This window comes from Gadus morhua, chromosome 23 (assembly GCF_902167405.1).
Source record: "Gadus morhua chromosome 23, gadMor3.0, whole genome shotgun sequence".
NCBI classification, from domain to species: domain Eukaryota; kingdom Metazoa; phylum Chordata; class Actinopteri; order Gadiformes; family Gadidae; genus Gadus; species Gadus morhua.
Genome location: NC_044070.1, coordinates 18437438 through 18463151, shown reverse-complemented (window position 1 = coordinate 18463151; position 25714 = coordinate 18437438). Strand labels below are relative to the sequence as shown.

The 25714-nt window shown below is 52.5% G+C and overlaps 1 protein-coding gene across 1 annotated transcript in view; it reads left to right on the top strand.

Annotated features, from left to right (window-relative positions):
• The window catches only part of sspo (SCO-spondin), a 108501-nt gene that overhangs the window by 34807 nt on the left and 47980 nt on the right, over positions 1-25714 (top strand). Inside the window, exons 31-65 of the mRNA XM_030349720.1 lie at positions 1-64; positions 556-792; positions 1647-1769; positions 2333-2430; positions 3522-3735; positions 4608-4760; positions 5296-5436; positions 6383-6565; positions 7313-7463; positions 8142-8301; positions 8749-8803; positions 10907-11034; positions 11404-11524; positions 12039-12166; positions 12807-12948; positions 13413-13581; positions 14075-14150; positions 14949-14970; positions 15160-15280; positions 15950-16163; positions 16676-16817; positions 16934-17110; positions 17777-18013; positions 18698-18853; positions 19254-19412; positions 20104-20268; positions 20404-20595; positions 21074-21196; positions 21740-21869; positions 22333-22458; positions 22742-22833; positions 23046-23306; positions 23652-23822; positions 24676-24931; positions 25566-25612. The exon at positions 1-64 is cut by the window's left edge and continues 116 nt beyond it. Coding sequence (XP_030205580.1) covers positions 1-64; positions 556-792; positions 1647-1769; positions 2333-2430; positions 3522-3735; positions 4608-4760; positions 5296-5436; positions 6383-6565; positions 7313-7463; positions 8142-8301; positions 8749-8803; positions 10907-11034; positions 11404-11524; positions 12039-12166; positions 12807-12948; positions 13413-13581; positions 14075-14150; positions 14949-14970; positions 15160-15280; positions 15950-16163; positions 16676-16817; positions 16934-17110; positions 17777-18013; positions 18698-18853; positions 19254-19412; positions 20104-20268; positions 20404-20595; positions 21074-21196; positions 21740-21869; positions 22333-22458; positions 22742-22833; positions 23046-23306; positions 23652-23822; positions 24676-24931; positions 25566-25612 — 5134 coding nt within the window. The remainder of the gene's footprint in view (positions 65-555; positions 793-1646; positions 1770-2332; positions 2431-3521; positions 3736-4607; positions 4761-5295; positions 5437-6382; positions 6566-7312; positions 7464-8141; positions 8302-8748; positions 8804-10906; positions 11035-11403; positions 11525-12038; positions 12167-12806; positions 12949-13412; positions 13582-14074; positions 14151-14948; positions 14971-15159; positions 15281-15949; positions 16164-16675; positions 16818-16933; positions 17111-17776; positions 18014-18697; positions 18854-19253; positions 19413-20103; positions 20269-20403; positions 20596-21073; positions 21197-21739; positions 21870-22332; positions 22459-22741; positions 22834-23045; positions 23307-23651; positions 23823-24675; positions 24932-25565; positions 25613-25714) is intronic.

The following is a 25714-nucleotide window of genomic DNA, read 5'->3' as shown; positions in this document are numbered from 1 at the left end:
CATTCGGTCGCCGTAGCGACGACGCCCTTACCGGCACCCCTGGCCCCGACGACGCCCTCGTTAGGTACCGGGATGGCTGATTTGTTTAGACCGCTTCTGGGTGCTGGGTCACGCCTAGGTATTTGTACGTTGGGGTCTATTTCGAAGAATAGACCATTATGAATGTATTGGAAATCTCTGGTAGGAGAGGCAAATGCCTGGTCTGCCTGGTAGTATATCTTGGCATTTACTTTAAGTTTGGGGTTTCAAGAAAGAATGTTGACCTGAAAATAACTCAATAAAAAGAACAAAGCCTCCTCCCTGCTCCAATCCCCTCTCCTCTCCTCCTCTCTCCTCTCCTCTCCTCCCCTTCTCTCCTCTTCTTCTCTCCTCTCTTGTCCCCCCCCCCCCCATCCTCTTCTCCTCTCCTCTCTCCTCTCCCCCCTCTCCTCCCCCTCTCTCCTCTTCTCCTCTCCCCCCCCCCCCCCCCCCTCCTCTCCCCTCTCCTCCCCCTCTCTCCTCTTCTCCCCTTCTCTCTCCCCCCCCCCCCCCCCTCCTCTCCCCTCTCCTCCCCAGTCTGCAGGTCCAATGAGTTTGGCTGTGGGACCGTGGGTCAGTGCGTCCCCGTGGCCTGGCGCTGCGACGGGGAGACGGACTGCATGGACGGCAGTGACGAGCAGGGCTGCCCCGCGGGCCCCTGCGGCCCCGGGCGGGCGGCCTGCCTCAGCGGGGGGCAGTGCCTGGACCACCGGCAGCTCTGTGACGGGGTCCCGCACTGCGCCGACGCCTCGGACGAGAACGTGGACAACTGTGGTGAGCTGAGGGGGGGGGAAAGGAGAGGGCAGGAGGAGGGTGGGGGGGCTGCTGGTTTGTCCTGGTCGCTGGTTGATTCTGTCTCCACCACACTTTGAATAATTTGTTTTTTTTTGTGATAAATTTTTTATTTTATGATTTATCAACCAGATAGACATATAGAAAACTGTTAGGCATATGCTTAAATAAGACAACATACTACATTTGACATAAACACAAATAAGACAACATACACCAATAAGACATAAACTCAAATAAGACAACATTTGACATAAAAAGTTTTTTTTATGTTGGCCACAGATGCCAGATCTCTAACTGTGTTCACCCAGTGTTGATAAGATAGATCTAGAGGTGCTTTCCATCTCTGTGCTATAAGCTTTTTGGCAGCAGTAAGGCCTACCAGAAACCAGCGTTGGTGCATCAAAGAGAGATCCAAACCTGTGAAATCGTTCAGCAATAGGATAGTTGGGGAGCAGGGGATGGTACGCTCAAGCACTATGGACATTTTGAATAATTTGTTGAACTTCGTCGACCTATAGCCCTCGGCAATCCTTGATGTAGTTTGAGGTGTTGGAAAGAAAATATTTTGGGCCACAAAGACTATGTTAAGATGTCTGTTATAATTCCATAGAAATACTGACCAAAATGTAAAGGTACATCTTGAGTTAAGCTGCATTGATTTAAGACTGTTTATCAAAGGTCCCTTCCAGAGTTCCTTCCACAGTGAGGGCGGTCTGTGGGCGGAGTCACAGCGTGACCGGAACAAGGCCCCCAGACCGATGACCTCCGACCGGCGTGTGCTTGGGGCGTCCGGGATAGCCTCACTGATGGTTCTCCTCTTCTCGTCCTCACAGGCTCCGCCCGGATCCCGCCCTGCCCAGGCAGCTTCTCCTGTGACAACCACACCTGTGTGAACGCATCGCAGGTGTGCAACGGAGTGGCAGACTGTCCCCAGGGAGACGATGAGCTGCTCTGTGGTGAGTCCCGGTGGAGCGTACCAAAGAGAGACGGATGGGGGGGAAGTAGTGGAAGAGAGTCCTGGTGGAACGAACCAAAAGGAGAAGGGAGGGGGGGGGGGAAGTAGTGGAAGAGAGTCCTGGTGGAACGAACCAAAAGGAGAAGGGAAGGGGGGGGGGGAAGTAGTGGACGAGAGTCCTGGTGGAACGTACCAAAAGGAGAAGGGTGGGGGGGAGGAAGTGGAAGAGAGTCCTGGTGGAACGTACCAAAAAGAGACGGATGGGGGGGGGGGGGCGTTGTGGAAGAGAGTCCTGGTGGAACGAACCAAAAGGAGAAGGGAGGGGGGGGAAGTAGTGGAAGAGAGTCCTGGTGGAACGAACCAAAAAGAGACGGATGAGGGGGCATGGGTAATGGATATCAGAGAGCAGAAGAAGGAGAGAAATGAACAAAAAGCAAAACGTTTACGAAAACACAAAGGAAGGAAGGAAGAAGAGAGTGACGGAACGAAGAACAAAGGTTTCATCCATGTGAACTCGTTCGATCGTGCTGAATGAGATTTGAAACAGTTCTCTGTGCTCCACAGACAAGGCCACGACCCCCGCCCCCCCAGGGGAGAGGAACACCTCCCTCTCCTGCCCCGAGTTCACCTGCGGGGACGGATCCTGCGTCTCCTTCCAGACGGTAGGCCGCTCTAGCCTCCTCTCCACCAACCTTCAGGCTCCTAGGAACCTGTACGCTGCAGCGTGTGTCGGGTTCTGGGGAGACAACGATCAGCTCCGTTCTCCCCTTGGCTAATTTCAACATGGCTGAGATAAACAATCAGATGTATAAATACTCTCGTTCAAGGATAAGTGGTGCAACACTGGCCGTAATGTTTACTGTGCTGGACAGGACAAGTGTTCAGCTCTCTTCTGCTCTCCCTCATGAGAAACAGTCATGGCTTTAAGCCGCTATGTTCACAGGCTTGAATGTTAGGACACACAGCTGAGACACACAGTTTAGACACACAGTTTAGACACACAGCTTAGACACACAGTTTAGATAAACATTTTATTCAGAACAAGTAAACACAGTGTGGTCTTGTCTGTGTTTGGAGAAATGAACCATTGTTGGTGAGGTCATGTCACGGTCTGCGAGGCCGTTGGCCTCTACACCATCAAACTAATCCTGGAAGACGCTTATCCAATCTTCATCCTTTCATTCAAGCTGTAAAATGTCTTACATTGACGTTTGCATTCAGGTCATTTAGCAGACGCTTTTATCGAAAGTAGAAGAAAGAGTAAGACAAACAACAGTATATCTCTCGGTACAGTAAGGATGTTCATAGAAACAAGTGCCAAGCGCTGACAACCGTTAGGTCAACCCATTCCCTGTATACAACAAAGATAGCTAGGATAAGGAAGACGCTTATCCAATCTTCATCCTTTCATTCTACTATGCGTTTCTCCTCAAGATTTCTTCCTTGCTAATTTCAAGGGAGTTTTTTCTTGCCCTTGTGGGGGCTTGGGTAAAGGGGGGTGTCATAAATATTTGGCCTGTTAAGCCCTTTGAGACTGTAATGGTGATTAAGGGCTATACAAATAAAACTGAATTGAATTGAATTGAATAAGATGCTACACAGTGCTAAGTACTATTTTTAAGTGCCAGGACGTACAACATACAATAAGGGAGGGGGGGGGGGGTTGGGGTGTGACTTCGACTCAGTATTATTTAGCTTTAGGACAGGAGGAAGCCCTATGTACAGAGAGAGAAACATCTCGATCTCTCTCCAGGTGTGTAACGGAGTGGCCGACTGCCCAGACCCCTCGCCCAGCGACGAGCAGCACTGCAGGACCTGGGGTCCTTGGGGGGCCTGGGGCCCCTGCAGCACCACCTGTGGGACGGGCTCCGAGAGCCGGCAGAGGGCCTGTCCCCTGGGGGACCCTCTGCGGAGATGCCGGGGCCCGGGGGTCCAGAGGCAGCAGTGCTTCAACACCACCTGTCCAGGTAACGGGCCGCGACGCTGGCGTTCCCCCTCGGGATGACCAGCGACGCCTCGTCGTGTTGTGTGTGAAGGAGAAGGTCTTTGTTGTTGCATGAGAACAGCAGAGTTCTCCATCAGGACAACCCCCCCCCCCCCCCATTTCACCCAGGCATGGATTATTATGTGACTGTATCAGCGGAGCACACACGCACACACACACTGACAGTGACACACACACACACACACACAAACACACACACTGACAGTGACACACACACACACACGCACCCCCACACACACACGTACGGACGGACGGACGCACGCACGCACGCACCATGTAAAGTATAGAAATGTCCACTGTGGGCTTTGTCCTAGCAGACTGTGTTGAGCCGTGTAGTAATGCCTGTACTGCCCCTAGTGGACGTCCGCTGTCTGTGTCGACCTGTGTATTAACGCCTGTACTGCCCCTAGTGGACGGCCGCTGTCTGTGTCGACCTGTGTATTAACGCCTGTACTGCCCCTAGTGGACGGCCGCTGTCTGTGTCGACCTGTGTATTAACGCCTGTACTGCCCCTAGTGGACGGCCGCTGTCTGTGTTGACCCTTGTATTAACGCCTGTACTGCCCCTAGTGGCCGGCCGCTGTCTGTGTCGACCTGTGTATTAACGCCTGTACTGCCCCTAGTGGACGGCTGCTGTCTGTGTCGACCCGTGTATTAACGCCTGCACTGCCCCTAGTGGACGGCCGCTGTCTGTGTTGAGCCGTGTATTAACGCCTGTACTGCCCCTAGTGGACGGCCGCTGTCTGTGTCCACCGGTGTATTAACGCCTGTACTGCCCCTAGTGGACGGCCGCTGTCTGTGTCCACCGGTGTATTAACGCCTGTACTGCCCCTAGTGGACGGCCGCTGGCTGCCGTGGGTGACCTGGTCCAACTGCTCGCGGGGCTGCGGGGGGGTGGAGGTGAGGCACCGGGGCTGCGCTCCCCCTCGCTACGGGGGGACCGAGTGCGCCCTGCTGCCCGGGGAGTCCAACCTGGCCATGGAGATCAGTAAGCACTTCATCCAGACATACATCATGTGTTCACGGGCACCATGAAGCCCCTATAGAGGCTGAACCAGAGGGTTAAAGCTGCACTATGTGTGGAGCAGTCCGCTCATTCAAAGTTAATAAAATTGCAACATTTCAACAAGCTTGTCAATTAAGATAGTCCAGATATATGTGTAGTGAATGCTTATGTTAGCCAATGGCTGGATGTAGTCCAGCCTTGATGCTACAATCAAAAGTTTGGGTACAGCATACCTTAAAACCTTCATAATTTATTACCTTCACTTTTAAATTACCTTAATACATTTATAATAATTACCTTACCTTTTTAAATTAACTTAATAAATGAATAGAAAATTAATTTACCCTTATAAATTACCTTAAAAAATTAACAATAAATTAATAATACCTTGCTTTAATAAATACCTTTTAATTAAGAAATGAATAATAAAATTACCTTACCTTATAGATTCCTTAGCTTAATAAATGATACCTTACTAAACACAGCATATCTGATGAAGCCATGCCCCCCCCCCCAGAGCCGTGCCCGGAGAACGCCACCTGCGTGAACCGCACCTGTCCCGCCGGCCTGGTGAGGCTCAGCTGCGGGCCGTGCCCCCTGTCCTGCAGCCACGTCAGCACCGGGACACCCTGCCCCCCGGACGACCACTGCTTCTCAGGTCAGTCCTCTGGCCCGCCCGGAACGGAACCGCCCAGATCCTATATCTGGATTATTGCAGAGAGTACCAGAGAGACTTAAGGCAGGTGAAAATTGCGGGGTTGGCCTGGGCCAAAGCAATCGTTGTCTTTATTCGGCTCCCCCACATCGGCCTTGGAAGGCTGATATCTCTCCACTCACCTGGATGTTATGCAGACAGATGCTTTGCCTCCAATGTGTGTCATTGTTATGTTCTTTTTTCTAGCTCTTCATTGTTTTCTCACATACTCGCTCACACACTGACTGAAGCACTCACTCACTCACTCACTGAAGCACTCACTCGCTCACCGAAGCACACACTCACTCAATGACTGAAGCACTCACTCACTCACTCACTCACTCACTGAAGCACTCACTCGCTCACTGAAGCACTCACTCACTCACTCACTGAAGCACTCACTCACTCACTGACTGAAGCACTCACTCACCCACTCACTGAAGCACTCACTCACTGACTGAAGCAGTCACTCACCCACTGAAGCACTCACTCGCTCACTGAAGCACTCACTCACTGACTAAAGCACTCACTCACTCACTCACTCACTCACTCACTCACTGAATCACTCACTTACCCACTCACTCACTAAGTCACTCACTCACTCACTCACTCACTCACTCACTCACTCACTCACTCACTCACTCACTCACTCACTCACTCACTCACTCACTGATTCACTCACTCACTCCCTCTCTCACTCACTCACTCACTCACTCACTCACTCACTGATTCACTCACTCACTCCCTCTCTCACTCACTCACTGAATCACTCACTCACTAGATCACTTACCCACTCACTCTCAGTAGCCCGTTTTCATGGCGCGTTGCGTGATGAACTCTAGCTCCTCCCAGGTGCTCCCTTGTTCTGCGTGGGTCAGGCTGACCTTCTGTCGCGACCTCGTGTCCCCAGGGTGCTGGTGTCCGGAGGGCCAGGTGATGGGCCCCAACCAGCAGTGTGTGGCGCCGGGGGAGTGTCCCTGCGAGGTGGGCGGGGCTCGCTACTGGCCAGGGCAGCAGGTGAAGGTGGACTGTGAGGTCTGCGTGTGTGAGGGAGGACGGCCTCAACGCTGCCAGCTCAACCCGGAGTGCTCAGGTAACCTGCAGTCACACACCTCCTCAGACAGCTCCTCACACACCTCCTCACACACCTCCTCAGACAGCTCCTCACACCCCTCCTCACACACCTACTCACACACCTACTCAGACACCTCCTCAGACAGCTCCTCACACACCTCCTCACACACCTCCTCACGCACCTCCTCAGACACCTCCTCAGACACCTCCTCAGACACCTCCTCAGTCAGACACCTCCTCACATACCTCCTCAAACACCTCCTCACATACCTCCTCAAACACCTCCTCACGCACCTCCTCAGACACCTCCTCAGACACCTCCTCAGACACCTCCTCAGTCAGACACCTCCTGACATACCTCCTCAAACACCTCCTCACATACCTCCTCAAACACCTCCTCACACACCTCCTCAGACACCTCCTCAGACACCTCCTCAGACACCTCCTCAGACACCTCCTCAGACAACTCCTCAGACACCTCCTCAGACACCTCCTCAGACACCTCCTCAGACACCTCCTCAGACAACTCCTCAGACACCTCCTCAGACAACTCCTCACATGGCCTGGCCAGCCGGAACATCCCATCTTTATTCTCCTAATGTAGCTTACGATTCCTAAATGATCAATGCTTCAAGGCTTACACTTTATCATGAAACCCGTCCAGCGTTTGATGACTAAAGACAGACCGTTCAGCGAGCTCCGTTGGGGTCCACAGAGTAACGCCCCCCTGCTCAATCCACTCTCCATGCCTTGTGTCCCGCCGCAGTGCATTGTGGGTGGTCCTCCTGGTCCGAGTGGGGGGAGTGTCTTGGACCGTGCGGGGTCCAGAGTGTGCAGTGGTCCTTCAGGAGCCCCAACAACCCCATGAAGCACGGAGACGGACGCACCTGCAGGGGCATCTACCGCAAGGCCAGGAGGTGAGTGATCTACTCTGATCCCCATCACCTGATCTACTCTGATCACCATCACCTGATCCCCATCACCTGATCTACTCTGATCCCCATCACCTGATCACCATCACCTGATCTACTCTGATCACCATCACCTGATCTACTCTGATCACCATCACCTGATCTACTCTGATCTCCATCACCTGATCTACTCTGATCACCATCACCTGATCTACTCTGACCACCATCACCTGATCTACTCTGACCACCATCACCTGATCTACTCTGATCCCCATCACCTGATCTACTCTGATCCCCATCACCTGATCTACTCTGACCACCATCACCTGATCTACTCTGATCACCATCACCTGATCTACAGTTGTAACCTTTCCATTCTCTTCTTTGAGTGAGTTTGTGTTTGTGTTGTGCACAGAGTTTCATTCTAATAATCTAAAGGTTCCATCTGTTTGTGTGTTTGTTTGTGTGTGTGCATGTGTGTGTGTGTGTGTGTGTGTGCATGTGCACGTGTGTGTGTGTGTGTGTGTGTTTGTGTGTGTGTTTGCATGTGTGTGTGTTTGTGTGTGTACTTGTGTGTGTGCGTGCGTGCGTGCGTGTGTGTGTGTGTGTGTGTGTGCATGTGCACGTGTGTGTGTTCGGTGTTTGTGTGTGCGTGCGTGCGTGTGTGCGTGTGTGCGCGAGCAGGTGTCAGACGGACCCGTGTGAGGAGTGCGAGCACCAGGGTCAGTCCCACGCCGTGGGGGACGTGTGGGGGGCGGGCGGCTGCCAGCTGTGCCAGTGTTTCCCTAACCTCATGGTGCGCTGCGCCCCCTACTGCCCGCACGCCGCCGCCGGCTGCCCACCGGTAAACACGGACCCCCCCCCCCCCCACCCGCGCCGACCTGCTCCCTCCCGCTGGGCTGTTGACTCTCCCACTCTGCTCCATCTGTCCTGATGACGTGTGTTTGTGTTGTGACGGAGGCGTTGTCGTGACGGAGGCGGTCACCGCTGACGTCCGCCCCCCTGTCATCGTCGTTCCGCTCGCCCTTCTCCTGGCCCGTTCGCTTTTTAAATGTGTACACCGTGTCATTTCTTCCACGCAAAATCTCTTTCCTTCATGACTTTGTCCCCTCATTTGTTCTTGTTTGTCCCCACACATAGCTCTGTTCCGTAGCAACGCTCCCACAGGCTCTGCTCAGTCCATTGTTGGCTTAATGTCACGTCCTTATTTCCAACGTTAGCGTAATGTCACGTACTTCCTTCCATTGTTAGCATAAGGTTGCGTCCTAGCTTAATGCATCCTTTCTTCCAGGGCATGACTCTGGTACCAGCGGAACGGGACAGGTGTTGCTACTGCGGAGGTACAGGTAAAGATGACGAACACTGTTTAAATCTCAGAGCAGGTTTCTTTGGGTAAATAGATTAACAATAGATCCATCCTTTGGTTGCCAGTTTGGGGGTAGTAACAAGGGCCAGAAACAAGGGCCTAAATGCATCCTGGCAAATTCTCCTTTGTGTCTGTTTCCTGTTATTCCTCATCAATTCAGAACCACAACTAAGCAAACCAAAAGCTCTGCAGTCCCTCGAAAGCTTGCGGATACTACACACAATTTATTTGGTGAAGTTAATCATTGTGATCTGGGCATCTTTGTGGTAAACAGAGCTGCGTCAGAGGCAGTACATGTTGAGATGGTTAGGAGCCATGCCAATGTGTGCTCTGTGTTTTTTGTGGACGGCATAGTGGAGAGGGAGAAGCCCAAAGCTCTGGGTTTGATCCCACACTGCACAAGAGGCCCCTACCGGCTCTATAATGACCTGTCTGTGTTCAATCTAGGTCGCTCTGGTTTCAATAAAGTTGTATTCATTACATCAAGCCATAATCAGAGCCGTCTCTGTGTGTCTGGCTGTCCTTCGGTTTTCCCTGAGAACCGTTGATCCGGCCAAGTCGTTGTTTTAATGAGCGGTTCTCAAGGAAGAGGCTAGCGACAATTAGGGGCCGGATCAGGCGGCCGTTCCAAAACACGCATTTTGATAGGGAACTGCACTTGTAATAATCATTATTATTTCAAAATAAACACTTGCATTTCTGCCTTCATTTAGAAATAATAATATTTTTATAAAGAAATCCTGTTGCGGCTGCGTTTTAGCGGGAATGTGCGATATCCTGGATTGGGGAGGGGGGGGGGGGGGGGGGGGGGGGTGGCGGCACGGTGGGGGTAACTCAAGGATACAGTAGGGATGGTCACGTGGGACAGACGATAGCCAATAGTGAGCCACACTGACCAGTCTGACTACAACTGATCGTCAGCCAAAACCACTCATTGTCAAACCTTTTATGTATGTGGTCAAATTATCGCAAGATCCATATTTATAGCTATATATTGCTGTATATATGACATTTGTAAAGAAATAGTATACATTTCCAAACATATTACGCAAATATATTTCAAACTATTGACCGGCATGCTATAGGCTACATGCATTGTCCAATTGCATATAATTAAAGAATAATATGCAAACTTGTGTGTACCTCAAAATGTAAGGCCCTAGTCACACTGTTGAGATCCATCTGTTTTATGGACCATAATATTTTGCCACATCTGCTTTTCACGACAGGAGAAAACGCAAATGTCACTCAGACAACCATGAGCCCGTTTACAGTCTCCTACACGCCAGGAGGGGGAGACAAACCCTCAGTGCCGACCTACCCTATTCCTCCTGGGAGTAAGTGAATAAGTTAATGCGTGTGTGTGTGTGTGTGTGTGTGTGTGTGTGTGTGGGTGTGGGTGGGTGTGTGGGGGTGTGTGTTTGTGTATCCGTGCGTGTGTGTGAGTGTCTGCGTGGCTGCGTGTGTGCATGTGCGTGTGTGTGAATGAAAGCAAAGTGCATGTGTCTATGCACATTTCCTTGATTTCACCAATGTGTAGAAAAGTATTCACATCATTCCTGAATGAAAGTTTAAGATCTAGATCCAGTATTATGGATCTAGATCCTCCACATGGTGTGTAGTTCTACATGTTGTCACTTTTTTGAAGAAAGTAGTCCAATCCGGGTCGCTTTTAACTCACTTTATTTGTTAAAGTATTTCGGTATGGTAACTATGAAGCAAAAGGGAGGGAATTGTATCTAACACGCGTGGAGAGAAATACCGAAGAGCTACTTCGAGCCCCGGGGCTTAGGCCCGAGGCTCTCTGCGGGACCGCCTATGTCTCTGCCCCCCAATCTCACTCCCGCGGTGGTTTGTATCAAGTGGGCGTGGCCTATGTGAAGTAGAAGTGGCCTGTGTGACGTATTGGCTCTGCCCTCCTCACCTGTCCAAAGGTGCTGCCATCTGTGGCTGGAGTAGTTATTGCAGCTTGTGTGTTCGATCCTGCTTCCTAGTGGCTATGTGGGGGCAGCTTATGTGCTTAAAATACGTAACAACGTTGTACGTTGTGCTGCTGCTGACCTGTCCCTCCCCTGTCCCCCAGGTGAGTGCTGGTCTCCTCTGGGGGTCCAGTCCCTGCCAGCCTCCAGCTTCACGGCCTCGTCCCAGCAGGCTGCCCATCCTGCTGGGGCCGCCCGCCTCTACGGCCGGGACCCCCGCACAGACCTCCAGGTACCGCAGTCGGCCCTGGGTCGGGGTGCTGCTCCTCTATAACCCATGGCCCCCGCCTCCCCCCTTTTTAGTGGTTTAAAATAGCGATTTAATTTTTACCATAACCAGTCCATCATTCCATGTTGATAGCGTTTTGATAGAATCGGCTAAAAGCAGGCAACTGAAGAAAGCGTCTATATGCGTTTTTTGTGCTCCAAAACAAACGTTTCAACTCGTTATCATACAAAACATATCCCAAATCCATTTTACACCGGAATTACCCTTTAAGAGTCGCTTTTGATAAAAGCGTCTGCTAAATACCCTAAGTGTAAATGTAATGCTGTCGTATGCGTCAGTACGATGTGAACTCAGGAGCCTCCTCCCCTACAGGGCTGGAGCCCGGAGCCGGAGGAGTACCGGGACCTGCCCCAGAGGAACCGCCTGGACCTGGCCGGGCCCCAGCAGAACCCATACCTGCAGATAGACCTGCTGCAGCCCTACAACATCACCGGTACGCCGCTGACCGCACCATCTCCTGAGCTCTACACTTAGGTGTAGGAGGAGCCACAGGGGTTCGGGGTTTGGTTAATCTGCTGTGTTTGGTTGATGTTTGTGTGTCATGTGTGTGATGATCCCTGTCGGAGATCTTTCCGAAGCCGCCTGCCTTTATGTGTCAACGTAACGTTAGTAGTATGGCACTTCTGAACCAAAATGGTGATGAACCGAGGAGTAAATCCCACGTGGATCTTCACATCTCCACACATGATGGCGTAAAGTGTAATTTGGTCTCTGTCTCTCTCTCTCTCTCTCTGTCTCTCTCTCTCTCTCTCTCTCTCTCTCTCTCTCTCTCTCTCTCTCTCTCTCTCTCTCTCTCTCTCTCTCTCTCTCTCTCTCTCTCTCTCTCTCTCTCTCTCTCTCTCTCTCTCTCTCTCTGTGTCTCTCTCTCTCTCTCTCTCTGTCTGTCTCTCTGTCTCTGTCTCTCTCTCTCTCTCTGTCTCTGTCTCTCTCTCTGTCTCTGTCTCCAGGTGTGCTGACTCAGGGCGGGGGTGTGTTTGACACCTACGTCTCCAGCTTCTACCTGCAGTTCAGCGTGAGCGGCGGTCAGTGGTACACATACAGCGACCTCACCACGGATGCCCGGCCCAGAGCCAAGGTAACCACCACGCTACCGTCATCACTGGGATGTCCTGCAGGACTGCAGTCCGCTCTGGGTCAGAGTGCTGCTTCTCTCAGAGCCACAGGCCTCTCAGGTCCTGAAGATAGGCCCTGTAAGCCCCTGGCCTGCTCCTGATACTATTGGAAGATAGATGAGATATTACTATTTGATGCAGGATCTGGAATATGTAACAGATAAGAACATGACATATAAGCACCATCCCTTGGTAATACACAGGTATTTAACAATGTAACCAATGACAAGATGTTGCCTCGAAATCGCAACGACGATACCCTCAAAGCACAGCGGAGCAATATTCAAATTTCAGCTGATTAAGATGATTAAACCAATACAATTTTTTCTGGACGCGCAAAGACACTTTACAGTGAAGGGGGGACCTCACTCACCCCCACCAATGTGTAGCACCCACTTGGGTGATGCGTGGCAGCCAATCAGCGCCAGAACGCTCACCACACACCAGCTTGAGGTGGAGAGAGTGAGGGAATTAATTCTTCCAATTATACAGGGGAATGATTAGGGGGCCAGATGAGATGAGCCTGGTCTGGCAGTTTTTTAGCCAGGAAAGTAGCTAGTTGTGTTTTAGCTCCGCCTCATTTGCCTGTCACTCGCCCGCCAGGTGTTCCGTGGTAACCAGGACGACAGGGCTGTGGCGGAGGTGCGTCTGGACCGGATGGTGTCCGCCCGTCTGGTGCGACTCCTACCCCAGGACTTCAGGAACGCCGTCTACCTCCGGCTGGAGGTCATGGGCTGTGGCGAGGGTGAGCCTCTCTCTGTCTCTGTCTCTCTCTCTCTGTCTCTGTCTCTCTCTCTCTCTCTCTCTCTCTGTCTCTGTCTCTCTCTCTCTCTCTCTCTCTCTCTCTCTCTCTCTCTCTCTCTCTCTCTCTCTCTCTCTCTCTCTCTCTCTCTTTCTCTCTCTTCCTCGTTTCTCCCTCCACTGATGGTTGTCATGGCAACGTTGTATGCTCGTTGTTATCAGCTTCCTCCCCTAACAGATCCAAGAGGACCTCTCTCTCACACAACCCAAGTTGATGATGGATCTCAAATCAGATTTGAGGTTGATTTGTGTCCTTATCAGAATATCAGTAATATGGGTCAGAGATATTAATTAACGAATTTGATATAAATAGTAGTGGGGATTGGGAGTTAATTCGTCCTGGTGCTGACTAGTCAGCGTCCTAACCCCTGGTGGGATGAGTGATGTGAGTGTCGCCCCCTCCTCCAGGCACACCGCCCCCCTCCACCACCGGCTGCCCCGCGGGTCAGTTCTCCTGCCCGCCCCCGGGGGGCTGCATCCCGGCCGCCCAGCGCTGCGACGGGACCCCCCACTGTGCGGCGGGGGAGGACGAGAGGGGCTGCGACCCCCGACCCCAGGCCACCACCCCGTCAGACAGGTGGAGCAGACACTCATGATGTGATGAAGACGAGGAGGGAGAGGTAGAGCGGGGCCGGCTGGTGACCGGAAGGTTGCTGGTTCGATCCCCGGCTCCTCCTAGTGTCGAGGTGTCCCTGAGCAAGACGCCTCACCCTGACCTCTGCCGACAAGCTGGCTGTTTCCTCCACTCGCACGGCGTGTGAATGTGTGAATGTGTGTACGAATGGGTGAAAGTTAGGTGTCATTGTAAAGTGCTCTGAGTGGCAGAGCACTTTACAGGTTAGAACAGTGCCGTATAAATGCAGTCCATTCACCATTTAGCCTGTTGTGTTAATATTGTCCCATGCTGCTCTCACTCTCTAACCCCCCCCCCCCCCCCCCCCCCCCCTCCCAGTCAAAACTCAACGCCACTAATATTCACTGGGTTTCCTTGAGCAGAATCTTGTGTACGCTGAACCTTTATGCCGGTGTGATGTTAGTCTTGATTTCCCTGTTGTGTGTTTGGTCTGGAGGCCTTACAGCCCTACGCCAGCCCCCCTGAGGACCCCGTCCACGGACGCCGTCACCCGGCCTGCAGTCACACCCACAGTGAGTGATGCTACCCCCCCCCCCCCCAAACCTGCAGCAGCACCCACACTGAGCCCTCTGGACTCCATCGATGTTTCTGCACCTTGACCTCTCTGCCGACATGATCACTGACACTGTACTCTCTCCTCTCTCTCTCCCTTCTCTCTCCCTTCTCTCTCATTTCTCCCTCCTTCCTCTCACCCCTTTCTCTTCTTTCTCTCCCTTCTTACTCCTCTCTCTCTCCTCTCTCCTCTCTCGCTCTCATTTCTCTCTCCTTCCTCTCACTACTTTCTCTCTCCTGTCTCTCTCCTCTCTCTTTCCTCTCTCTCTCCTCTCTCTCTCTCTCTCTCTCTCTCTCTCTCTCTCTCTCTCTCTCTCTCTCTCTCTCTCTCTCTCTCTCTCTCTCTCTCTCTCTCTCTCTCTCTCTCTCTCTCTCTCTCTCTCTCTCTCTTTCCTCTCTCTCTCTCTCTCTCTCTCTCTCTCTCTCTCTCTCTCTCTCTCTCTCTCTCTCTCTCTCTCTTTCCTCTCTCTCTCTTTCCTCTCTCGCTCACTCCTCTCGCTCACTCCTCTCTCTCTCTCTCTCTCTCTCTCTCTCTCTCTCTCTCTCTCTCTCTCTCTCTCTCTCTCTCTCTCTCTCTCTCTTTCCTCTCTCTCTCTTTCCTCTCTCTCTCTTTCCTCTCTCTCCTCTCGCTCACTCCTCTCTCTCTCCTCTCGCTCACTCCTCTCTCTCTCCTCTCGCTCACTCCTCTCTCTCTCCTCTCGCTCACTCCTCTCTCTCTCCTCTCTCCTCTCTCCTTCACTCATGTTCATGTTCTTTAGGACGGGAGCCCCGGTCACCGCGGTACGTAGCCAGACAACAGGACCACAGTGGACTATCAGCTGGCCTTTATTATAACTGAGGTGTTTGAATAATGTTGAGGGGTGAGGAGGGGTGTTGAGTCAGGTTTAGGGGTGGTGTTGAGGGGATGGAGGGTGGTGTTGAGGGGTGGAGGGTGGTAGCACGGTGGCTGACCCTAGCTCCGCCCAGCAGGCGTCTGCTCCTCCGCCCTGGGACTGGAGGACGGCAGGATCCGCTACGGACAGATGAGCTCGTCCACGCACCGCGAGAACAACCCCGCGGACGCCGGGCGCCTCAACATCGTCCCCAACGTGTGAGTGGACCTTCAGACCCTGGGGGTCTCAGAGACACTCTCCTGCTGCCCCACATGGACTACATCGTCTCACCACATGCCCCGCCTCATTACCCTACCTTATCTTAATCAAATTTACGTTGAAGACGCTTTGATCCAAAGCGAATCACAATCAATACATTTGTAAGAAGAAAGAGAAACAACAATATATCCCTGTCGATGCATAGAACCAAGTGGCAAGCACTAACAATCACTAGGTTAACCCATTCCCCGTACACAACAGAGATAGCTAGGATAATATGCTACACAATCCTACTTTGAGGGCCAGGACGTACAACATACAATAAGTGCGTACATTAAGTGCCAAGACGTACAACATACAATATAATACATACAATTCAAACCAAGCAAATTTATTTACCCTAAAATGGGCTAAACACAATATCATCATGACCTTTCTTAAACATAAATAAACAAATATTTGTCATGCCTGCATTCAAAGCACTTTACTGTAGCAATTAAAAATAGAAAAAGTAAAAGTTAAAATAGATCTTTAAATTATTTGATGAATACTTTTTTTTGACCACACACTACACGGCCCACTTTTGGGTCGCGACCCACCAGTTGAGTAACCCTGGTCTAGACCCTTATTTAACGCATGTAAACACAAAGCCTCCATCCTGTCCCCAGGCTGGTGATGGAGCCGGGCTGGAGCCCCCTGGCCAGCGACCCCCACCCCTACCTGCAGGTGGACTTGCTGGAGCCCACCTGGGTGTCGGGCGTGGTCACCCAGGGCAGCCAGCGCATGTGGGGCTACCTGACCCGGTACCGGCTGGCCTTCGCCCTGCACAGCAGCCTCTTCAGCGACTACAGCGAGACCGGGAGGCCGGGCAGCCCGGCCAAGGTGCTCACAGACACTCTCAGGCCCACACACACACACACACACACACACACACACACACACACACACACACACACACACACACACACACACACACACACACACACACACACACACACACACACACACACACACACACACACAAATATAGACACACACACACACACACACACACACACACACACACACAAATATAGACACACAAAGACACACACACAAACACACACACACACAGACACACAGACACACTCATAGACACAGACCCACACACACACACACACGCACACAAATACACTCACACACACATACACACACACACACAGACACACATACACAAAGACACACACAAACACACACACAGACTCAGACAAATACACACAAACACACAAACACACACACACACTCACACACACACTCACACACACACACACACACACACACACACACACACACACACACACACACACACACACACATTCTCTCCCCTCTGACTGTGTTGTGTGTGGGGCCTGCAGGTGTTCGAGGTGCGCATGGTGGGCCGTGCCCCGGTGACCCGCTGGCTGGACCGCCTGGTGCGGGCGCGCTACCTGCGCATCGTCCCGCTGGAGTTCAGACACACCTTCTACCTGCGGGCCGAGATCATGGGCTGCAGGGGCGGTGAGGGGGCGTTCGTCTCGTTAGCGTCCACCCGGGGCCTCACGACATCCATTAGACACCTCTGCACACCAACCCCTGGTTCCTCTGACTCTGGGCTCTCCCCTCTGTCCCCCTAGACGAGCTGGTGACTCCCAGCAGCGTGACCACGGCGCCCCCCGCTGGCGGGGAGGTGACGGCGCAGCGCTGCGGGCCGGGACAGTTCCCCTGCCACCAGGGGGGCGGCTGCGTCCCGGCGTCGGCGGTCTGCGACGGACGGCCCGACTGCAGGGACCGCTCGGACGAGACGAGCTGCGGTGAGGGACACGCACGAGCAGCTGGTGGTTGTGTCTGTATGATACGCGCGTCACACAAGTGTGATGCATCATGTATGATACTCGCGTGTCATACATGATATAATGCTGATGTCGTGCTGATGTCATGCTGATTGATGTCCTGCTGATGAAATGATCTCATGATGTAGTACAGACGACCGGCCGTCCGAGCGGACACTGTGGTTGTTGTGCTTTAAGCATTGAACCCTGGAGGTCTGATGAAGTAGACAGAGAGATGTGGGACCTTCTGTTGAATAAGCTGTGGTTAGGGCTGCTCGATTATGGAAAAAATCATAATCACAATTATTTTGGTCAATAGTGATATCGCGACTATTCAAGCGATTTTTTTTGAGTTTGAAAACATGATGTATTTATTCAGCATGTCTCTCCCAAAAAACACTTTGTAACTGAGAACTTTGAAATTTCACCTTAAAAAAATACACAAAATGGTCAAAATGAAAATGTTAAAATCTAAAATAATATAAAGTTATGCATCCAGCTGTTCTGGAAAATCTATTTTCATCGTTTGACGCTGAAATCGCGATCAAAATGTGATTAATCGCCCAGCCCTAGCTGTGGCTGCTGTTATCCCCGTCGTCGTGTTCTGTGTGTTTGACTCCTGACTCCTCCTCATCCTCCCCCCCCCAGGCACGGTGACGACAGCGGGCTCCCCCGGGCTGCAGAACCTCACCAGCTCTACGGGACGACCCGGTTTCCGTGGCGACGCCACGACAGGAGCCCCGGGCCTCTACAGCATCCGCCCCCCCGGGGGCCGTCCCGGTGTGGCGACCACGCCCTCCACACCCAGGTTCACCGGCCAGCCCGGCCTCCACAACCACAGCACCCGTAAGAGCTCCTCCCCGATTGGTCCGGGGAGCCCAGCTCGTCTGTCAATCAAATGGGCATGGATGCGCCCCGGAGAAACGTAGGGAGGGAGTGGAGAGGGAGGGAGGGAGCAGAGAGAGAGGGAGGAGAGAGAGAGGGAGGGAGCAGAGAGAGAGGGTGGAGAGAGAGAGAGTGGAGAGAGGGAGGCAGGGGGCAGAGAGGGAGGGTGGAGAGAGGGAGGAGAGAGCGGAAGGGAGGGATCAGAGAGGGAGGGAGGAGAGAGAAAGGGTCGAGAGAGGGAGGGAGGAGAGAGGGAAGAGAGAGGGAGGGAGGAAGCAGAGAGAAAGGGAGCAGAGAGGGAAGGAGGGAGGGCGTAGAGAGGGAGGGAGGAAAGAGGAAGGGAGGGAGGAGAGAGGTAGGGAGGGAGGAGAGAGGTAGGGAGGGAGGAGAGAGGGAAGGAGCAGAGGGAAAGGGAGAGAGGGAGGGAGGGAGCAGAGAGGGAGGAGAGAGGGAGGGAGGGAGCAGAGAAGGAGGGAGGAGAGAGGGAGGGAGGGAGCAGAGAAGGAGGGAGGAGAGAGGGACGGAGGGAGCAGAGAAGGAGGGAGGAGAGAGGGAGGGAGGGAGCAGAGAAGGAGGGAGGAGAGAGGGAGGGGCTGACAACTCAAACCTTTAAACCCGCTATCTAAAGTTCCCCCAGCCTGACCAACGAGGGCCTGCTGTGTTTCTGCTCCCTGTCGTCTGCAGCGGCCTGGGTCAGCAGCACCCCCCACGACGGCGGGCTACCCAGGGTGCTTTGCGTGGAGGGCCAGTTTGCGTGTGCGTCCTTCGGCTGTGTGGACCCCGCCCAGGTGTGTGACGGGCACCAGGACTGTTACGACGGATCCGACGAAGAGCCCTGCGGTACGCATCGTCAACCAATCACATAAGCTCTTACTAAGTTATGTTGAAGAACACCACTGCAGACAGCACCATATATGGTGCGGTGTTGTTGGAATGGTGGTTTCTGATTGGCTCAAATAAGAGAATATAAATTCTCCCTTGGGTTCATCTTCAGCTACTTTTGACGCCCCAAGGTTTAGCTCACATCTGTTAAATTCTAAAAATAAAACTAATGCAGTTATAGTTATTAAAAAATAAACACACACACACACACATTCTCCCTCACTCACTCATGCTCACGCACGCACACACACACACACACACACACACACACACGCACGCACGCACGCGCACGCGCGCACACACACACAAACACACGTTAGATCCAAAGCGGTGATCTGAATCTGTTCTTCTCCTCCAGGCTCCACGGCCGCGCCGACCGTGAGCACGGTGCGCCCCCTGGTGCCCAGCCCCTGCTCTGCCAAGCAGTTCTCCTGCGCCAGCGGGGAGTGCGTACACCTGGACCGCCGGTGTGACCTCCACAGGGACTGTGTGGACGGCTCGGACGAGCTGCACTGCGGTAGGAGACGCAGCGGGTTCGAATGAAGCGTTGATGGTTCAGGAGATGCTCTGACTCCTCACTGAGGACGAGAACTGAGACCCTAAATGTGCTGTTTGAACACATGTGGGTTGAGGCAATAATATGAACCATTTGCAATTTGACCCTAGCCCCAGTGGAAACACTTCATAAAACAATCCTGCTTCTCGCTATAGAGCTTCATCCAGTCATGACGAGCTCATGTTGTTTTAGCGAGCTTGCTTTTTGACTATCTCCAAACCCTGTTTGGAGATAGTCAAACAGGCAAGCTTGCTAAAACAACATGAGCTTGTCATGACTGGGTGTGTTCTAGAGCACATTTCAAAATGCATTTATTGAGGATATATAACCTTTCAATGTTAGTCATGGTTAATGGAGGTGTCCAAATAACGAATCACAGGAATTATGTTTCCATACAATGTTCTTACATCCTTTTGGTTTCAAGTGCCGTTGTAATAAACCGTCTTTCTACCTGACAGTCGTGTTGTGTTGCTGATGTCATGATGCCATGCTGATGTCATGATGTCATGATGTTGTCATGATGTCATGCTGATGACATGATGTAACACTGATGTCATGATGATGTCATACTGATGCCATGATGTCATTATGAGGTGGTGTTGGGTCTCTGTCTGAGTGTGTCGTCGTCCAACCCCCCCCCCCCCCCCCCCAGTGGACTGCATCACGTCGTCCTGGACGTCCTGGAGCCGCTGCAGCGTGTCCTGCGGTCTGGGCTCCCTGTTCCGCCAGCGGGACGTCCTGAGAGAGGCGCTCCCCGGGGGGGCCTGCGGGGGGGCCCAGTTCGACAGCCGGGCCTGCTTCCCCCGGGCCTGTCCAGGTCCGCACTGCACACACTCACACAAACACTAACACACACTCACTCACTCTACACACACACATATACAGTGTACACACAAACACACACACTCACTCACTCACTCACTCACTCACTCACTCACTCACTCACTCACAGCGGACGGCCACTGGTCGGAGTGGACGGCGTGGTCGGAGTGTGACGCCACATGCGGGGGCGGAGTCCGGACCAGGAGGCGGTCCTGCTCGGCCCCGCCCCCTAAGAACGGGGGGCGGGACTGCGAGGGCATGACCCTGCAGACCCAGAGCTGCAACGCCACGCCCTGCGGAACGGGGACCGACACACAGTCAGGTGGGTCCGTCAGTCCAGGCCCTACACCATGGAGGATACATCTGTCTGTCAGAGGTTATGGTTATTTGATATTTTAGGTCCAGGAGGCCATCACCTGAACTTTATGCATCCAGGTGAGTCTCATTGAGATTCAGACCTCTTAAAGGTGCAGTGGGAAGGATTTAATGGCATCTAGTGGTGAGTTTGCAGATTGCAGCCAACCAAACCACCAGACTGTCCAGTTTCATCCTTCTTAAAATCAAGGCAAATCGTTTTTGAGTGTATTTTCCTTGCAGTTTATAAGTCCCTTTTGGTGCCTGTGTGGAGTGGTTGTTTCAGGATGGAATGGTTTTATATTCGATCCAGGACACGAGATGAGGAAGAATCTGTGGCATTAGCCTGGTCTGTGTGCATGGCTCCAGCTAAGCTAAGTCCTTGCTTCGTTGTAAGGAATGACGATGTGTGCTGTCACACGACTAACTCTGGCGGCTCTGCTTAGGCTGTGCCCACGGCATGGTGCTGGTGACGGAGGCCGACTGTCTGGCAGGGAGGGTGGAGGACTGCCCCCCCACCTGCTCTCACCTCAGCCAGACCTCCAACTGCACCGCCAGCTGTGTTCCAGGTGAGTTCACTGAGGTGCACCTCCCCAGGAACAGCTCCAGGTGAGACCCCCTGAGGTACACATCACCCCGAGAGGTTTCCGGTGAGGTTCGTCTCCCCTGGGACTGTTCATGGCTGAGGACTGACGGGACTTCTATTTTAATGTCATGTGAGATTGAATTGTGCTGTAGGTAAGATGGAAGTGCTTTTATTTGAGGGACATCTGTTCGAGTCCATCAGCTGTTAATGAGGGAAATGCTCTGTGGGAATTTCGGAATTGCAGTTCAGGTGACTCCTGGCTATTTCCGACCAATCAGGGCGTCTTTTCCTTGATTGGTTCAGGATTTCTATTTCTCAATGACGACGGGGAACCGCAGTGACGGAGACAGCAGAGAGATTTGTTTACTTTCCAAAGATTGCTCTCTTCTGCTTCTTTGTGCTCAACGCTCTCACCTTACCTGCAGCACCTTTAGTCTGTTGTCCTCAGGTGATGGTCATCATGGAGGAGGGTAGCGAGACCCGTGTTGAAGCTGGTGTTCCTCACTCTGAGTCCACTGTGTCTCAGGCTGTCGCTGCCCAGAGGACCGGTTCCTCCGGGGGGGCCGTTGTGTGAACGCCAGCCAGTGTGGATGCGTCTGGGACGGGGACACCCTGCAGCCGGGACAGAACTTCTCCCAGGACCCCTGCACCACCTGGTGAGAGCTGCTGGAGGGATGGGTCATAGACATCTGAATCATTAGTGTAATCGTTAGGAGTTGAAAAAGTCATTATTAGTTGTAGCATTGATTTAGTATCATATAGAAGCTTTACTTTAGATTTTACCCCTTTTTTCCTTAAATTGGGACTTATTTCAGTAACAGTGATAAGGGGAAGGGAGGTAGGAGGAGAGGGTAGAGGGAGGGATTTTTATAAAACCTTTACTGCTTTTGTTTCCATCACATTGCATTTCTTTATCTCTTTTTTTCTTTATATCAGAATTCCGAATTCCTAAACAGTTTAACTAACTTACCCTTTACATATATCACAGGACATTTACCAGTACTTTAATACTGATACTACACATACTTACTCAGTAATACTTCAGTGTGCAGAACTTGTTCTTGTCCTCCACTCTCTGTGTGAGGTTATTTAGTTAGTTTATTCCTTTCCCACCACTAGCGTGTGCAGAAACGGACAAGTCACCTGCGACAACTCCAGCTGTGTGGCGAGCTGTGATTGGTCGGGCTGGTCGTCGTGGTCACTGTGTGACGTGACGTGTGGTGCAGGAATACAACAGCGCTTCAGGTGAGGCAGAAACACCTGTGTAGTGATAAAAACCAGGAGCCATTACTGACCGCTGAAGTCACGGATACAGTTCATAATAATACATATGAACTAATAAATCTATTATTTATACCATTTCCTTCTGCAGGATTGGTTAACAATGTTAGGTTATCATGTAAAGAGACTTTATCAATATCAAAACAACTGTATGCAGATAATATTTAAATTTGATCCGTTACTGATTTTGGTTGAACGAGGATACTTGCTCGGACGTAGTGATCAGAGGACCCATGTGTCCCCCCAGGTCCCCAGGTCACCACGGGGGTCCCAGCAGGGCCCGGTCCTGCCAGGGGGATTCCACAGAGGCCCGCCAGTGCTTCAGACCCTGCCTGCCCGGTACGCCCCCCCCCCCCCCCCAGGACCCCTTACTGCCCCTCCCCCGGACCCCCCTGCTGGCTCTCATCCAGAGCTCCGTCCCTCAGATGGCCCGGGTCCTCTTGAGGACCGGGGTTCTTCAGTTGGCCTGCAGGGGTGCCGGGGCGTGTTCCGCCCTAGACAGGGTGGGTTTGCAGGTGATGATGATATCCTCCTGTCTCCTTGTTGCCTAGCGACGGCCGAGGGCCGGTGGACCCGCTGGACGGCGTGGTCCGAGTGCAGCAGGACCTGCTTCCAGGACGTCGACCAGGTGGGCCTCCGCCGGCGCTTCCGCACCTGCCACCGCCAGGACCCCCCCGCTGGCCCGCCGCATGGCCCCGCCCTCGGCCACGCCCCCACTGGCCAGCCACATGGCCACGCCCCCACGGACCCCCCCCCGGCCTGCAGCGGGGAGGGACAGGAGCAGGAGCCCTGTAACACTTTACAGTGTCCGGGTAGGAGCTCACACACACACACACACACACACACACACACACACACACACACACACACACACACACACACACACACACACACACACACACACACACACACAGCCACACACACACACACACACACACACACACACACACACACACATAGATATACACTCACAGACAGACAGACAGACAGACAGACAGAGAGCCTGACAGACGCAGTGACATGCTGACCCAAACTCACACACAGACTCTACACACAGGCATACCTTCCTTCATCTCTGTCTTCCCCGCCACCATGAAGTGTGTTGGTGTCTGCGGTTGAAAGCTCCTGTGATCATACTCTCGTTGTTCTCCTGCCAGTGAGCGGGGGCTGGTCGCCGTGGTCCTCCTGGTCCCAGTGCTCGGCCGACTGTGACTCTGGCGTCCAGACCAGAGGCCGCCGCTGCAGTTCCCCTCCTCCGCAGCACGGGGGCAGCACCTGCCCCGGCCCCCACATCCAGACCCGGGACTGCAACTCTGCGCCCTGCTCAGGTGTGCCCTCATGGTGTGATCATGATACAGAGACGTGGTAGAAGAGGGTTCAGACAGCCGATTTATCTTTACAGCTGGTCCAGAGCAAAGAAGCCTTGCATGTAAACCTGATTTATATATCAGTGTGGTTTCGGTTGGTCACTGAAGTCCCGTAAGTTAAGATCAGTTGCCATGGTGACGGGAAATCAGACATCTGATTGCGTGATTATGAAATAAACCACAACCCTCTAGATCAGGGGTCTCAAACTCAACTTACCTGGGGGCCGCTGGAGGTAGGGTCTGGGTCAGGCTGGGCCACAAAAAGTATTCCACAAAAAAAGTCTATAATTAGATCACGTTGGCTATGTTATCGCTGACAACAGGGGACATTTCATAGTGGTTGGTGGAACTGGGACATTTTAGCGTCCTTTGGCTTTTGTCTGGACTCAGGACATGCAACTCAAAATTGGGACTGTCCCGGCAAAACCAGGACATCTGGTCACCCTATCACAAGTGATAAAAAAGCGTGGCAAGCGACTCAGCAAAAATGTGCGTTTGACAGCAATGCGCGGGCCGCACAAAACTAAACTATGATGTCAAGTAGGGGGCCACAAAATACCATCCCGCGGGCCTCAATTGGCCCCCGGGCCGCGAGTTTGAGACCCCTGCTCTAGATCTTTCGACTAATCAAACACAATGTTTGTCTGCTGAGGTTTTACAACTTAGATCTGAGTTTATCTCCAGAGCAAGAAGAGAATCCTTTTGGCAGGAATGTGTTCGGCCGTCCCCCCTGCAGCCTGTGTTTGTCCTGACGACCAACCAGGAAGCTCGCTGACCTTTAGATACCCCCCCGTCCCCCCCCCCGCCCTTGCAGGCATGTGTCCGGAGGGCATGGTCTTCCTGTCGGAGGCGGACTGCGAGGCGCGGGGCGGGGCGTGTCCCCGGGCCTGTCTGGACATGACCCCGGCGGAGGTGCAGTGCGCCACCAGCTGCTACGCTGGCTGCCACTGCGCCGCCGGCCTCTTCCTGCTCAACGGGAGCTGCGTGGCCCAGGCCCGCTGCCCCTGCTACCACCAGGGGGCGCTGCACCCCCCCGGGGCCTCACTGCCCGCCGACGCCTGCAACAACTGGTGGGTGGCTGGGTGTGTGGGGGGTCAGTGTGTGTGTGTGTGTGTGTGTGTGTGTCTTTGTTGGTGTGTGTGTGTGTGTGTGTGTGTGTGTGTGTGTGTGTGTGTGTGTGTGTGTCTGTGTGTGTGTGTGTCTTTGTTGGTGGGTGTGTGTGTGTGTGTGTGTGTGTGTGTGTGGGTGTGTGTGTTTGTGTTTCAGTGTGTGTTTGTGTTTGTGTTTGTGTTTCAGTGTGTGTGTGTGTGTGTTTGTGTGTGTTTGTCTTTGTTGGTGGGTGTGTGTGTGTGTGTGGGTGTGTGTGTTTGTGTTTCAGTGTGTGTGTGTGTGTGTGTGTGTGTGCGCTCTTGAGCAATAGGCCTGGTTTTTTGTTGTATTCTGAATCACACTTTCAGGTATAGCCCTGGATTAAAGCATGTTGATTCACATTTAGAAATCCACATGTACCATATCATGTGTTGAGGTATTTGCTGATATTGTCTGCTTTTCAAGCATTGGCTCGCGAAACTTAAGACATCAATTACATTTCATTTATTTTTTACAAATGTACCCTGAAAGAAGTTCAACTTCATAAAAGATTAGATTTGTGATTTGTGTGTTTTGAACAAATTAATTAATGGACTCCTGCTCTCTGTTCCTCAGCACCTGCCTGGAGGGAGAGATGCATTGTGGTGCAGAACCATGTCCTGGTGAGAGAGTTAACTATTAGTATTGTGTGTATTGAATGATTTAACCTTGTATTCACCCTCATCATCAACTGCATTAAGTGTTTTTTAACTTGTGAATTGTGT